Raw genomic sequence first — 15,799 nt, 5'->3', positions numbered from 1 at the left:
CCATCATCTTTATCTGTTGCTTCTGCTCTGCAAAAAAGTATAATAAGTATTTTATTCACTCTCTCTCTCTCGGAGCTACAGAATGAGCGTAGGGACTGAGGTCTCAGAGCTACAGAATGAGCGTAGGGACTGAGGTCTCAGAGCTACAGAATGAGTGTAGGGACTGAGGTTTCGGAGCTACAGATGAGCGTAGGGACTGAGGTTTCGGAGCTACAGAATGAGCGTAGGGACTGAGGTTTCGGAGCTACAGAATGAGCGTAGGGACTGAGGTCTCAGAGCTACAGAATGAGTGTAGGGACTGAGGTCTCAGAGCTACAGAATGAGCGTAGGGACTGAGGTCTCAAAGCTACAGAATGAGCGTAGGGACTGAGGTCTCAGAGCTACAGAATGAGCGTAGGGACTGAGGTCTCAGAGCTACAGAATGAGCGTAGGGACTGAGGTCTCAGAGCTACAGAATGAGCGTAGGGACTGAGGTTTCAGAGCTACAGAATGAGCGTAGGGACTGAGGTTTCAGAGCTACAGGATGAGCGTAGGGACTGAGGGAACGTATCGGGGCTAGTGAACAACATGCAACATCCATACAACAAAGTATTAACTTGCCTCTTTCTACTGTACTGCGCTCTACTACTCTCTTTCCTGCGCTTCTTTTGCACTGAATTTATCCTCCGTCCATCGTTTCTTGTCATTGCTACAACTTCTTCGTACTCCTCAGTTATCCGGGATGGTACTCGTTTGGGACAGGAGGGAAAGTAAACAGGCCTGCGGAGGAGGATATAGAGGAGGATATAGAGGAGGATATAGAGGAGGATATAGAGGAGGATATAGAGGAGGATACAGAGGAGGATACAGAGGAGGATACAGAGGAGGATACAGAGGAGGATACAGAGGAGGATATAGAGGAGGATATAGAGGAGGATATAGGCTTACACCTGAGTCAGTGTCGTGTCTTTCTGTTTCCCTGGTGAGGGAGTGTTTACACTCCTACACTATACTGTAGCTGCTCTCCTTTTCTCCAGTGAGGAAATGGATGCTCTCTACTCTGTTTTCCATATGGGGCCTGCAGGGCAATTATTCCATTCATCTCTTCCACCAAACTGTGTGTGCAATAAAACTCAGTGGTGGAAAGTAACTAAGTAAATTTACTTAAGTACAATTTTGAGGTATTTTGAGTATTTCCAATTTCAAATACTTTTATTTCTACTCTACTACATCTCAGACCCAAATATTGTACTTTTACTCCACTACATTTATTTGACAACTTTAGTTATTAGTTACTTTGTATATTTTCATGATTAGTTACAAAACAGATAAACCACTTCAGCCCTACATTTTTCGGCCATTTGAAAATAGCCGATCTACAAGCTCACAATGCGTCGCGATGTGACATATTGTGAGCTTGAAGATCTGCTATTTTCAAAAGTCAAAAGATTTTTAGACATTTGAAAACGTATGTAATGGGACATGCTGCACAATAAGTACTTTCTACTTTTGGTACTGTACTTTTAAGTAAAGGACCCCCATAACGTGCTCTCGAACAGGAAGGTCAGCTGTTCGCACCAAGGGGTCCAGCAAACATTTATTGGCAAATCATACTGGTGCCATAATAGGATTAAAGAAACCATCTGTGGCCAATCTGTGCCCCAATGAGTCACTGTGTGAGGGTGTAATTCCCTCCATAGACCAGCCCAGCTCAGGTGATGAATATAGGACTCATCCACTTAAGCCAAATTTACACAATGCGTCTCACTCACTGTCGGATGGATCATCATTAGTTTCATTTTCAGTGAGCGACACTATCTATCGCGCATCAGTTTAAAATCAGGCTTTCATGATCATACAGCATCACAAAAATGAAAAATAGCCACTGGCAACCACTGTTTTGGGCATGTCATTATGGAGAATATTTTAAAACATTTTATATAGAAACTAAAAAGCAACACATAGTGAGCTTATAGATTGGATACAAGCAGTTAATAAACACCTGTCACATCATATGGCACTGCCCATTACTCTGGCCCTGGAGACATTGATACGTTACATTTTTTAAATATACAAACGTCCTCATGAAACCCCAAAAGCAAACAGTGGCACTTTTCCAATGTTGTGTCATGTGTTGTTGACAGGACGCTGTAATCGGTAATTCTAAAAGCTATCACTTCCTAACATGCCTGTGGTTATCCTGTGATCTAGCTGGCCTTTCTCTGCTGTGGACATCAGTTCTATTCCGTAGCTCATGTGTCTGGAATCGTTTTCTCACTCTCTCTCAGAATAGTTAAATCTTGCACTAATTAATTAATCCAATCTGGACGGGAACCCCTTTTGGTGTTTTTTACGCATTATGTTATACTTTAGCTATTGAAAAATAGCAGATCTACAAGCTCATAGCGCGGCACTGAGTGCCACGCTACGAGCTTGTAGATCTGCTATTTTTGAAAAATCTTGAAAAATGTGGAATATATATTCTTTCAGAGCGAACGTTTTTAACTTGAGATGGGGGTCGGAGGCCAATTACAAATATTTTTGGGGGTCCTTGACATGAAAGTTTTTGAGAACGACTGACATAGAAACATGGGTTTTTCTGAATACCGTCAGGTTTTAAGGCATTTAGTAAAATCGTCCTCAGGTCTAAATGGGTTTTAAGAGACTCAATCCCTCAGCGTTTTTAAATAAAGCAGGACGGTCTCTCAGGAGCGTGGTGTTATTAGCAGTGTTATTAGCGTTTTTGCCACCCATGATCCTGCAGTGATTCATGACATTAAAACATTTTATTCTAATATATGATATACTATAAATTGTTTTGTGGTTTTCAATTTTATTTAAATTTTTCTTCACTGAATCAAATGTTTTATGGTCATTCAGGATCGTGGATGGCTTGATTCTTGATAGGCTTATACATATTTTTTGGAAATCTATATGGGAAAAATGTCTGACTCTGGAACGATGGCACCAGAAAATGTCACTTACAGCGACACGTTGTGATCTTGTAGATATTGTCGCTATTTTCAAATAGCCAAAGTATATATGGGTTGAAGTGGTTAATGTATGTTTTGTAATAATATTCAAAATCGTCAAAGTAACTAGTAACTCCAGTTTTCAAATAATTGTAGTGGAAGATGGAGTAAAAGTATTGAAAATTGGAATAACTCCAGTAAAGTAAAAAAAGAAAGAAAGACAACTAAGACCTCACTCACACCTTCGCAACAGACTGATGTATATGCTTGTTGTATACAAAGGGTGTGATACATCTTGCCCCAATGCATTTCCAATGGGAGTCACATGGTTTGACACAACATTTGTGTTGTATGAGGGGGAGGGGGGCAGTCGAAACACAGCCGAAAGCCATAAAACAGCTTATAGTCCAAAATGTTGTATCAAACCATGTGACTTCCATTGGAAATGCATTGGGGCGGGCCGGCCATGACACTTACATCTTGCTTACATCTAGCATGCATCAATGTTGTATGCTATATCGAAAGGTGTGAGTGAGGCCTTAAGCTTAGAGTTGAGTACATGTACTTAGCTACTTTACACCACTGAATAATAGTCCCCTCCCAATCTCTATGGCCGCGCGCCCATCTCAGGCTCCCTGGTTCTCTCTATGGCCGCGCCCATCTCAGGCTCCCAAACAGCCCAGGGGTACAACGTTTAAAATTAGGGGAGAAGGTGATTAATCACAACCGTTGATGGTGATTTGGGCCTTTGTGGAAGAAAAATCACACCCGTGTGAACCGAGTGGTGCAACTCCCCTCTCCCCCCCCCCCCCCCCTCTCTCTCACTCTCTCTCTCTCTCTCATTAGCAGGCAACAGCGCCCCTACTGGTACTCATTATATGATGCTCATACATACATAGGTGAATACATATAGGTGAACGTCACATACATAGGTGAACACGGACAAAGCTGTTCCTTGGGGTGGTTGCACCACTCAAAAATAACTTGTGAAAGGTTACTGGTTACTCTTCAGCATTCCACTCACTCTCTGGGGATACTATCACAGAATTAAATACTTATCCTCAATTACAGTTAAACAGCTCACATTAATTACTGTTCAATTAAGTCGCAGCTAAATTGAAATCATTTTGTTCTTTCATACATTCTGAACGATTTTGGCTGTCTCGTCTGTCCAAAATTAACTTAAAATCGGGCCTATTCTAATTTGCTGCATACTCAAGCCTTAAATATAGATTGTTGTTCATTCTCAAATCTAACCATTGTTTGTGTAAATTGTGCCCCAAAAAAGAAACATCCTTCATATCAATGATTGGAAAGTGAAGTGCTGTGATTTAAGGAATACTGTCTGACTAGCTGGTCATTGTTGGGAGATAATTCACTGACAGGGTGATTAACCCTGAATTATATCCCAACAAGTCAGACAGTATCCCACTTATTAGTACGGCTACTTACATAAAATAATAAATAGACAGTAACATGGGGTTTATTTAGGCTATTTAGCATAAAAAAATTGTCCGTGGGTATTCCGCTCAAGAAAGTAGTTCCTTTTAAAAGTTGTACCGGGCCAGGGAAACCTGATGCGGAAGTGTGGATTAATATGAGTCATATTAATATGAGTCATATTAATACACTTACGCGTTGTGAGCCGAGTGCTCTGAGGCAGGCTTTGATCGGTCTGTTATAGAGCGGAGTGGTCATTATCAAGAAATAACACCCCGCTGAATTCAGCGATTGACCAATCAGAATCAAGCATTCAACCAAGCCGTGTAATGAAGTAAATAAATGAATAGGCTACATTGTTGACGGCAACATTCCTCCTTAAGTCGAGACTCAAAAGAGAGACGTTTTCTCGGGGACTAGTTGAAAATAGAAGATCTACAAGCGCAGTAGATTTCCTCCCTCCCCAGTTAACCGTTTTTGTCTAGGTGGTCCAGCCTTCATCCAATCAGGATAGAGGGGCCTTCCGCCAATCATGATCGAGCAGGGGCGGGCCTTGGTGTGTGTGCTGTTGGCCTGTCGCATAGTAGTGCGTGCATGTGCACATCTTGTTACCGGGACGGACCGGGGTGTTTTCCAAATCACTCAAATCACTGAATGCTCCTTTAATGTAGGAAAAGAAAATGAGATTTTTACTCGAGTTGTGACCTAAATAAAACGGACCCACAAATGAGTCCCGAGTCCCGACCCAGTGTTTGGGATCCAGTGCTCTATAAGATATATAAGATGACCTTGAGAGGCAACACGAAAACTGCATGGGCAACGTCACTATAGCTTTGTTGCCCTTCATGCCTCACTGAGCACTCCCTCACGCCCGCTCACCGCTTTTTAGGGTGGCTGTGCCTCACTGAGCACTCCCTAATGCCAGCTCACTACTTTTTAGGGTGGCTGTGTCTCACTGAGCACTCCCTAACGCCCGCTCACCGCTTTTTAGGGTGGCTGTGTCTCACTGAGCACTCCCTCACACCCGCTCATCGCTTTTTAGGGTGGCTGTGTCTCACTGAGCACTCCCTAATGCCAGCTCACTACTTTTTAGGGTGGCTGTGTCTCACTGAGCACTCCCTAATGCCAGCTCACTACTTTTTAGGGTGGCTGTGTCTCACTGAGCACTCCCTAATGCCAGCTCACTACTTTTTAGGGTGGCTGTGTCTCACTGAGCACTCCCTAATGCCAGCTCACTACTTTTTAGGGTGGCTGTGTCTCACTGAGCACTCCCTCACACCCGCTCATCGCTTTTTAGGGTGGCTGTGTCTCACTGAGCACTCCCTCACACCCGCTCATCGCTTTTTAGGGTGGCTGTGTCTCACTGAGCACTCCCTCACACCCGCTCATCGCTTTTTAGGGTGGCTGTGTCTCACTGAGCACTCCCTAATGCCAGCTCACTACTTTTTAGGGTGGCTGTGTCTCACTGAGCACTCCCTAATGCCAGCTCACTACTTTTTAGGCCTCACTGAGAACCTTTTCAGGACAGGAGGAGGATAGCTTGCACTTCATGAGGATCTTAAATATTTACCCTGCCGCCTTCTGGACTATAGGAAAGGGAGCGCCACTGTCTGGCACAAAACTTTTTTGAGATGGGGGTCCACGGTCAATTACATATCAATTTGGCGGTCCTTGACATGAAACAGGACGAGATCCACTGCCTAAAGGTCCCAGCTGCACATGCGTTTCTCCGATAAAAGGTCTGCAAGGACCATTATCTCTGTGTGCAATAGTGACTTCCCCCTGGGTGTGCCTACGCGTGCATGTCTTCCAGGCCAGCCAGAGGAGGTATTCCATCTCCGGTGTCACTGCTTATGCAAACGGGAAGTAGGACGGGATGTCCCATGACGTCATAGCCAGTCATTAACAGCTAATGACGAAGTAATGGAAAAGGAGATCTATAGGCAGCATTGTATTCTGTCTCAACACAATTACACACAGCACCCTACACCTCTCTCCTCTCCCTTTAGCACCCTCATCTGCATAGATCCAAAATTCAGTTCCTATTTTACTGAAAAACACACATATGTATATATGACACACATACACACACACACACACACACACACACACACACACACACACACACACACACACACACACACACACACCCTCTCTGCATGGCTGGCTGGATTTGGCACCCTGCCTGGAAGTGAAAAGGTGTGGTTGTACACAAGAGAAGTGACAGAGGTGGGTGGAGCCAGTCACGCCTCAATTGCCCCTCAACAGTTAGCGCACTCGTGTCGCACCTGGGGTCGGTTTCAACGCCGCCTTTCGTATTTTGCACGATTCATTAGCCATGCGTCAGGCTACATTAAACACGATCTGACGCATGGGGTTTCCACTGAAAACCTACGGGTCCTGTTTTAGAACGCAGACACTCAGGAGCCAACAGCTCATCCTATCCTAATCAACCACCGACTGCATGGCCGCAGAAACGGTGTTACGTGTTCTTTTTTTTCCCAACCGCGACAGCCAGGGTTCTGTGGTGACGTCACGTAACTGACCCCAAAATCAGAGTCCATTGGAAAGCGGCACACTCAGGAGCTGCAAACGAAGTCTGTGACTTTTCCCCGTTACTTTTAAGGGTCATGTTATTGCTTCCAAACTGACATTTGTTGTTGTAGTCTCTCCGGCACGATTATTTCATAGCAGGGAAATCTGCTTCTAATGGGTTGCGTTTCAGCGAGTTCATCCATCACTTAGACCTCTGGGGAACCAGACCGGAGGCAGGCTATTTTAAGGGAAGGCTCTGATTGAGTTTAAATTTCCGTCTGCCCTTTTATATACTGTACTGCTTTGCCGAGTTTGAAATGCCTTAGTCAGGAGTGCCCTTTCCCTAGCCCCCACCCTTCCTCCCCAACCGGATGTCTTTATACCTACCGTATAGTCTAGTTCTCCCAAAGGCCAAGGTGTACTAGGTATGTGTAGGTAGGCCAGGTTTAATTGGCTTACGTCTGCTTATTGTTACGAGGACATAATCCTACTGTCCACTGGCCTTGGACATGCAGCCACCACTTTGACCTTGGTGTTGTATTGTGGAGGGAGAATACAGTAGGTGTGTGTGTGTGTGTGTGTGTGTGTGTGTGTGTGTGTGTGTGACACAGCCAGCCAGCCTCCCTAATCCACAGTGCCATGTTTACAGGATAATGGGCTCAGCACATTATCGTTTAGTGCCAGGCTCACTGCGGTCTGGTGTGGTACCGTTGTACTTCCGGTCTGTGTATAGTACACAGTCACATGAATCACAGTACAAAGTATATTTAATTCAATTAAGGACGGTGGTTTTCTAATTACATGGCAATTGATGGATTACTTTACTTTATTTGTTTATTTCGACGGGACAAGCATATTCATGAACATTATGTAATAAGCAACGTAAAAACACCGGAATGAGCAAAAATGCTACATTTCATCCGCAGTCCCCACACAACACATAAAAACAAAACAGACAGGCAGTGAAGCACACTACCGGTACATTACGAGACAAAGCATACAAAGTATAAAAACATATACCGGTATACAGTGTACAAGAAACAAAGGACAAGGTAAAAGGTGCATCTATAGTTCAGCAGCGCCTACAAAGGGCAACGCAGAGTTGTGACTGAGTAAACGAAGTAACTTAATTGTGCACAAGGTGCATCATTGCTTTCAAGTAATATATATGCTGTCAAGGTGCACTACTAGAAAGTATGAGGTATAAAGTACAGCAGCCTTGTGTTCCTAAAACAGAAACATTGGGTATTGGGTAAGACTGACGTTATGTATCTTTTTCACTGCTTCATCTCAACCATTACTCAATGGCTCTGGTCTCAGCCACTGCGGTGGATATTTTGACTTTTGTGTTTTATGTCTTGCCATACTGTTGGAGCAGCCATAAACTACACAGGTTCATCCCGATGTTCTGGGCATCTTTGTAATGTTAGTGTTAGTAAAAAAGCAGGTACAATGGTAACGTTTGAGGCAGACTAACATCAGTCACTTTTCCATTCACTGTAGTAGAAGAGGTGCGGGTTTAAACCGCAGATATGTCATCTCCTACAGGAAATACGTTGTCTGCGACCCGTTTATGAATCGGTCTATACATGGTCACAGGTTTGGTTGTCCAGGTACAGTCGGTCATTCCAGATTGAACAGCGGTTTGCCGGTACGGCACTTCGCAGTCCCCTCTAACGGTTGCCCTAGTGCTGATCCCTCTATCAGGCTTCCTTTTTATGAAATTGATGGATTGGCGGAATTGAGGCAGATGGGATTCATACAATGAACAAACAATGAACAATACTGATCCTACCAATCTATCACTGCGATCATTTGAACACATTTATAAAGAACTATCTCTACCGGGATGCTCATATTCTGATTCACAGTATTTCTGTCTCGCATACATTTCCCCCATGTGCCTCAAATTTTTGACATGAAGTGATCTCTTTGGCATTGTTGAAACAATTAATTTTGGCATAACTGTCTTCATTCTTCAGCTTGTATAGAGCGTCGCAGTCCCGCCCCCTACCATGGCCCAGGAAATGATTCCCGGTTCATTTTCCTCATAGACTTTTCAAAAAGTATTTATTTAAAGACCTTTTAAGCGTCGTACAAAGCCAACTCTTGTCGTGACAAATCATGACAATAAACACAACTTTTTGGGCCGAACAAAGAATTAGAAAGAAAAAACGGCAGGTTACAACACTTTTTTTGTTCTTTTTCTTCTTTGTAATTATTTGTTTGGTCCAGAATATTGTGTTGATTTGTCACAACTCGAGTTTGTCCGCGGCGTAACCGTCTTTAAATAAATACTTTTTGAAATGTCTATGGGAAAAATGCATTGGGAATCATTTCCTGGGCCTGGCGTCGTCATGAAAGAGGACTGTGACGCTCTATAGTTTAGTACAGGGGTTTTCAACTGGTGGTCAGTGAAGGTAGTGCACGTGGTCCCAGACTATGCATTCAGTAATGTAGGAAAGTGAAGACTAGTTGAGAAACAGCTCACTAAATTACCTGGTGGCCTACAGTACGATTGATAACGTGTCAATGTTGCTGCATGGGAAGTTGGAGGTGAAGAAATTCCACAGAATCTCAAGAAGGGATTAGGCTATTTCAAAATGCCCCTAAACGAATCGTGTCATATTTATATGATCAACTAAATGCCCCGAAATACGCCCCCTCGACAGGAATGGAGGTCTGGAATAGGGATATAGCTGATGAAGGGCGGGAAGTAGATTGGGAGAGGTCATTTGGAATAATGTGGCTGGAGCATCAAAGAATCCAAATCATCAGTATATACATTTTAAGTTTTGTCACAGAGCGTATGTAACGCAGAGAATTAGTCACCGAATGGGATTGGCACCTGACCCACACTGCACATTCTGTGCCCCAGGAACCCTGGGCTAATTTGTTCATATGGTATGGGAATGTCCGGGGATTTTCGAGTTTTGGGGAAGAGTTACAAGGACATTGACAGATCTATTGGGAGTACAATTTCCGATGGATCCATTTGTACATCTGTTAAACGATGATACTATGTTACCTCTTACGGCAAAGACACGCAAAGTCTGGTTGGCTGGGCTTACGGCAGCCAAAAAGATCATAGCCCAACGCTGGAATCCTCCACATGTTTCATCGGCAAGGATTAATCAGGCCCAAGAAGGCACAATTTCAATGTGGACAGACCTAATATCAGACCTGAAAGACTTACTGACCCGGTGATGTAATGGATGTGTTGTGGGTTGATTATTCTGTGAATAGGATGGGGGGAGGGAAGGGGTTGTGTGTGTGTGTGTGTGTGTGTGTGTGTGTGTGTGTGTGTGTGTGTGTGTGTGTGTGTGTGTGTGTGTGTGTGTGTGTGTGTGTGTGTGTGTGTGTGTGTGTGTGTGTGTGTGTGTGTGTGTGTGTGTGTGTGGTGTGAGTGAGTGTTTTGAGTTCAATTTTGTATACTTTGAAATGATTATACTGTGTTTTTGCCTGATCAGAAAACAAATAAAAATTGAATGAGAGAAAAAAAAGAAGGGATTAGGGGAAAGTGTTCTGGATTGACTGTTTGAGTCATCATTATTAGGAAATGTGGCCATACATAATCTCATGTGTCTGCTCAGTTACAATCAGTATATCAGTATAACATGAGTTAATATACTGTATAGAAGGTTACTGTATAGAAGGTTAAGAGAAAGGCTAAATAATGACTGTTAAGGGCATGATTTAATTCATTAAATCCTTAAGTTATCATCATTTAATTTCAAGCTTCCCCCCCCACACCACACGCATACCCAGAGTCGTATCTACAATAAGGCGAGGGCAGGAGTCCGCCTGTCCAAATCCATTTCTGGCCTGGCCAAAATCCATACAATGAGAAAAAAATCACACCCGTGTGAACTGAGTGGTGCAATTCTCCCCTTCTCAGCCTTTGTATCCTACTCGTCTGGCAGGTATATCTCTTTGAAAACCTTTAGTGCTACGATTGTGCGCGGGGAGACGACAATTAACACATCTTGCCTGCCCAAAACGTAATTCCTGGATACGCCACTGCGCATACCCCCACCCAACACAACAACAGTGGTCCCCAGGTTGATTCTTAGACAGGTTGGTGGTCCTCTGGTTCATCATAATCAGTAGATTAGCCTAGGAGATCAGGAGAATCCAGCACTCAGCATTATTAACATCACCCGTCGATCCCTGCAGGCGTTTTCTGACATGAGTGTCAGTTAGGGTAGTTCTAGCTTTCCGGGAAGTGGCCATCTGATTTATATAACCACAGCTATATTTTTGGCATGTCAAGATGCTAACTGTGCTTTTTTTTACACCAAATGCAGTGTACAAAATGTTCACCCGCTGCTCTGGCTATTTCCCCACTTGAACAGCAGAGCAGGTTTTCAATAAGTGCTGTGCAAAACAAGTCACTAAACTGGCCAATTTTGGTGCAAACTCATTTAACCCATGAAGACCTGAGACAGATTCTATACAATTGCCTTCTAAATCAGTAGTTCTCTCACATTCAAGATAAAAAATTGCACATTGTATATCTGCTATTTTTGAATAGCCAACGCTAAGATATTAAATGATACGGTCACGGATGCTTTCCCATTTCTTTTTTTCCCCCGTGCGCCTCCAGCTTTATTGATAGTTTAAAATTAGTTTACATTTCTATTATCTAGGACTTCAGTTGCATTTTCCTTCCGACTTAAAAACTGAGTACAAGCAAATGGTATATCTAAGTGATATTGTACAAAAATAACATTTCTGTGAAAACATTCTCCGTTCCCAAATAACTCCTAATTCTTCTGATCCGACAACTTATATAGCTCAATTTCCTCCAAGGTCAAATTTATAAAAGAACTTAAGATTATTTTGATTCCTCCAAAATTGAATACCTGTGGTTTGTTACCGCCCACGTTGCTGCTTGTAGGGCTCAGATGCATCGTGTTCCAACGGTTTCTCATGTCATACTCTCTTGGCCAACTCATATCTTCCCCCGCTAAAACAAAACCAAAATAACCCTACATGGAAGTTCAGGTTTCCATTTACTCCCTTCTTACTGAGACTCACTTCCACAAGCTCAGAGGTCCTATATATCCCATGTGTTTAGTCCCATTCATTCATCTCTGACAACCAGTGGCTGCTTGGAAAGGGGGTTTTCTTTAACAAAGCATTATACGTAACACCGCTACCAAACTAAAACATTTTGTATTGAATGCAGAAAGATATTTTTTCACCCCTTTCTTCGTATTACATGTCGAGAGGCTCACTGGCCTGGGACTAGCCTCTGTTAGCCAACCGTTGGCCAGTGAAGAGGACTCAGAGAAAAATAATACAACCAACCATCAATCAGAAAAAAGGAGGGGCAACTAAGGGCACTGATTATGCTGTGGCTTCAATGCACTCTTTTGTCCCGACTTGCCACAGTTGTAGCAGTTCATCTCATTGGATTTACTGCAATGCACGGCAACGTGAACGATCTCTCCACACCTGTAACACTTGACTTTATCGCAAAGCTTTTGGCTTTTTGCCTCTTCCCCGGCCCCTGCCACGTCCCCGCCCTCCAGCATTGGGACAGTTCTTGATCCAGTGACCTGAACGACCACATACAAAGCACTCACTGCTGCTGCTCATGTCCATTATCTCGCTACAGCTACGTGATTCTGTTTACCTCCTCCTTCTCTCTCTCTCTCTCTCTCTCTCTCTCTCTCTCTCTCTTTGCGCTACCATTTCCCAGTTTTTATGGGTTACGTGTAGTATGAATATCGCCACTGGCAGTGTTAATATAGAATTGTGCAAATGTACAGTGATGAAGAATACCCAAAATGAGTGGGAACTAAATTACATTTAAAAAATGTGACGTATTCTTCCAACCATGTTCATGTCAGTAATATGTGTGGTGCTTTGACTTTGTCTTTCAGATCCTGGGCGTCATCTCCATCCTGTTCATCATCCTGTCCACCATTGCCTTGTCTCTGAACACCCTCCCGGAGCTGCAGACCACGGACGAGTTCGGTCAGACCACGGACAACCCCAAACTGGCCCACGTGGAGGCCGTGTGCATCGCCTGGTTCACCATGGAATACCTGCTCCGCTTCCTGTCCTCGCCCAACAAGTGGAAGTTCTTCAAAGGTCCCCTGAACATCATCGACCTTCTGGCCATCCTGCCGTACTACGTCACCATCTTCCTCACAGAGTCCAACAAGAGCGTGCTGCAGTTCCAGAACGTCCGCCGCGTGGTGCAGATCTTCAGGATCATGCGCATCCTGAGAATCCTGAAGCTGGCGCGCCACTCCACGGGCCTCCAGTCTCTGGGTTTCACCCTGAGGAGGAGCTACAACGAGCTGGGACTGCTCATCCTTTTCCTGGCCATGGGAATCATGATCTTCTCCAGCCTGGTCTTCTTCGCAGAGAAGGACGAGGACGACACCAAGTTCAAAAGCATCCCGGCGTCCTTCTGGTGGGCTACGATCACCATGACCACGGTAGGCTATGGAGACATCTACCCCAAAACTCTTCTGGGAAAGATAATCGGGGGTCTGTGCTGCATAGCCGGAGTGCTGGTGATAGCCTTGCCTATCCCAATCATAGTCAACAACTTTTCTGAGTTCTACAGGGAGCAGAAGAGGCAGGAGAAAGCCGTTAAACGGCGGGAGGCCCTTGAGCGGGCCAAGAGGAACGGTAGCATCGTGTCTATGAACATGAAAGATGTCTTCGCTGGGAAGGCAGAGTTTGTGGACATTTTGGTGGAGGACTCGGCGGAGAAAAGGAAGGAGAAAATGCACGGCAACAACTCCAACTACCAGGAGATACACATGAATACGTCCATGGAGGCCGCCGTCCCTGTCAGGACCCTCCTACCCAGCTTCCAGGAGAACGCCAGGCCCTCCAGCCCTCAGCATCTGAATGCACAAAAGCTGGAGGAGATGTACAACAAGATGTCCAAGGCCCACTCCCAACCTGACCTCAACAAAGACAAACGGCCGGCTGCCAAAGCGGTCCAAAAGGGGACCGAGATAGAGATGCTGAGCATCCCCGGTGAGCTCAACGCGAGAGCTGAACACATGAAAAGCGTATCCAGCATCGACAGCTTCATCAGCTGCGCCGACGTCCCGGAGAGCAGCCGCTCTGGAGCCGCGAGCAACATGCGGAGGGTCAGCGCCAACCCAGGCCTGGAGCCGACGCTGGAGAATGAAAACGAAGGAATGACGCCTCGGCCAGGGAGAGCCTTAACGCACGGCCCGCATTCTGACAGCCCGGGAGACGACGGCAATCCACCCAAGAGCCAATCGCGCCGTGGGAGATCAGGAGCGATTGGCTCGGATAGTTCGTCACACCAGAGCCCCGAAGGTTCCGTGTACACAACCGCCAGCAACAGGACACCCAACAAAGAGACCTCCCACCTCTTCACGTTCCACGATGCATCCGTCAACAAGTTCATCGACGCCGACACAGATGAGGAAGATCACTTTCATGACGGTTCGGGTGCCAACCCCTCCCAAAGACTCCTAGAAAACGACAGCCCTAAAGTCAGCACTAACCCCGGCCACCAGCGAGGGTCTAACCACAACGAGAGCCTTCAGAAGAGGCGGGCGAACTTGGACGGGCAGGACAACCATGTGGCGAGCCCTGACGAGCCCTGCTCTAACGTCTAAAAATGACAACATCCCAGGCTTAGTCGAAAGAGATCAAATCTGAAACAGTGAAGGAAGAAAAACGTACAGTAAATCCACACATGGAGCTGCAGTTTTTTCTCAAGTTAATGTGTCCGATGATGACACCAAAAACACAAACAGATTTCAATGACAGACCTCTGTGAAATAAGTAAAAACATATCTATAGTATATCTATATATATCTATATATATATATATGTCTAGACAGACAGACAGATAAATAGATCTATATATCGATATAACTATAGATATACAATAGATTTCCTGTCCTCTTACCAGGGACCGAAAACAATTTAGCAGATGGCCACTCTCTAAGAACAGTTCTATGCCCACGTACGGAAATCCTGCCACAGATATGTCTAGTGTTTGATGATGGCCCCTTGGGACATTCTCCTCTGATCCTTTGCGGTCCCTTGAGAAACACCACTGGTACAGACTGGGTGGAATATACAATGGTGTAGACAGGCTGCAGGCAAATCACAGAAAGCAATGAATGCAGGACTGCAGAATGGCGTCGACACAGATAACGCATTGTGTTTGAGGGGGGAAGTATATTGTATACTTCCCATGTTTCTCCATCCGGAAAAACTGGCCTTAGTTTATGTATACTGGCATCCATGCTTTGTGTTTATGTTAATGCGTGTGCATGTCTGTGTACGTGCATGAATGTATGAGTGCAATAATTAATTTTCATATATACTGTATATATTCGTTAAATACCATATTGTCGCTGTCGGGCAGAGACATCATATTTCCATATTTTTAATTTAACTTCCCCCTAGCCTCGGTACCAGGCTTTCATTTTTGTTGGTGCAAAAATTGAAAGCCTGGAGGAACGCATTGGCCGCTCTGGTCTAAAAGTGGGAGTCAACCCTTCCAGGTGGGCGTCGCTCCAAATGATGTGACGTAGCGCTGCACTAGGGGGAGAGGAGGGGCCGGGGGTGACGGACAGATCGATGAGATCCAATCAGGGCGTGCGCAAATCTGAGCCGCGACCCGCCCATCTAGACCAGAAACCTAACACGTTAGCTCAGGCTAACTTCCCCCTAACCTCATCTGACCGAGGGCTGACGTATCAGCTATTGGGCAAGGCCGTATGCAGCCAGCCCCTTATTGGTTAAGATACGGAAGACAAAGATGAATACCAGGTGATCATTTGTTTATCACATACCCGTAGCCTTATTCATTAACAAAGACAACAAGGAAACGGTTCACCACTTTCATTTAA

At 44.8% G+C, this 15,799-nt stretch overlaps 1 protein-coding gene across 1 annotated transcript in view; it reads left to right on the top strand.

Annotated features, from left to right (window-relative positions):
• The window catches only part of LOC310863793 (potassium voltage-gated channel subfamily B member 1-like), a gene marked incomplete at both ends in the record, with an annotated part of 42,810 nt that extends 28,259 nt beyond the window's left edge, over window positions 1–14,551 (top strand). The window contains one exon of the mRNA XM_083772286.1: window positions 12,818–14,551. Within this exon, the coding sequence (XP_083628412.1) occupies window positions 12,818–14,551 (1,734 nt within the window). The remainder of the gene's footprint in view (window positions 1–12,817) is intronic.
• Window positions 14,552–15,799: the final 1,248 nt, after the last annotated feature.

This window comes from Protomyctophum parallelum, assembly GCF_964188405.1.
Source record: "Protomyctophum parallelum genome assembly, chromosome: 8".
In the NCBI taxonomy this organism is placed as follows: domain Eukaryota; kingdom Metazoa; phylum Chordata; class Actinopteri; order Myctophiformes; family Myctophidae; genus Protomyctophum; species Protomyctophum parallelum.
Note: the sequence above shows the minus strand (reverse complement) of the source record. Positions and strands in the feature narration are given on the sequence as shown.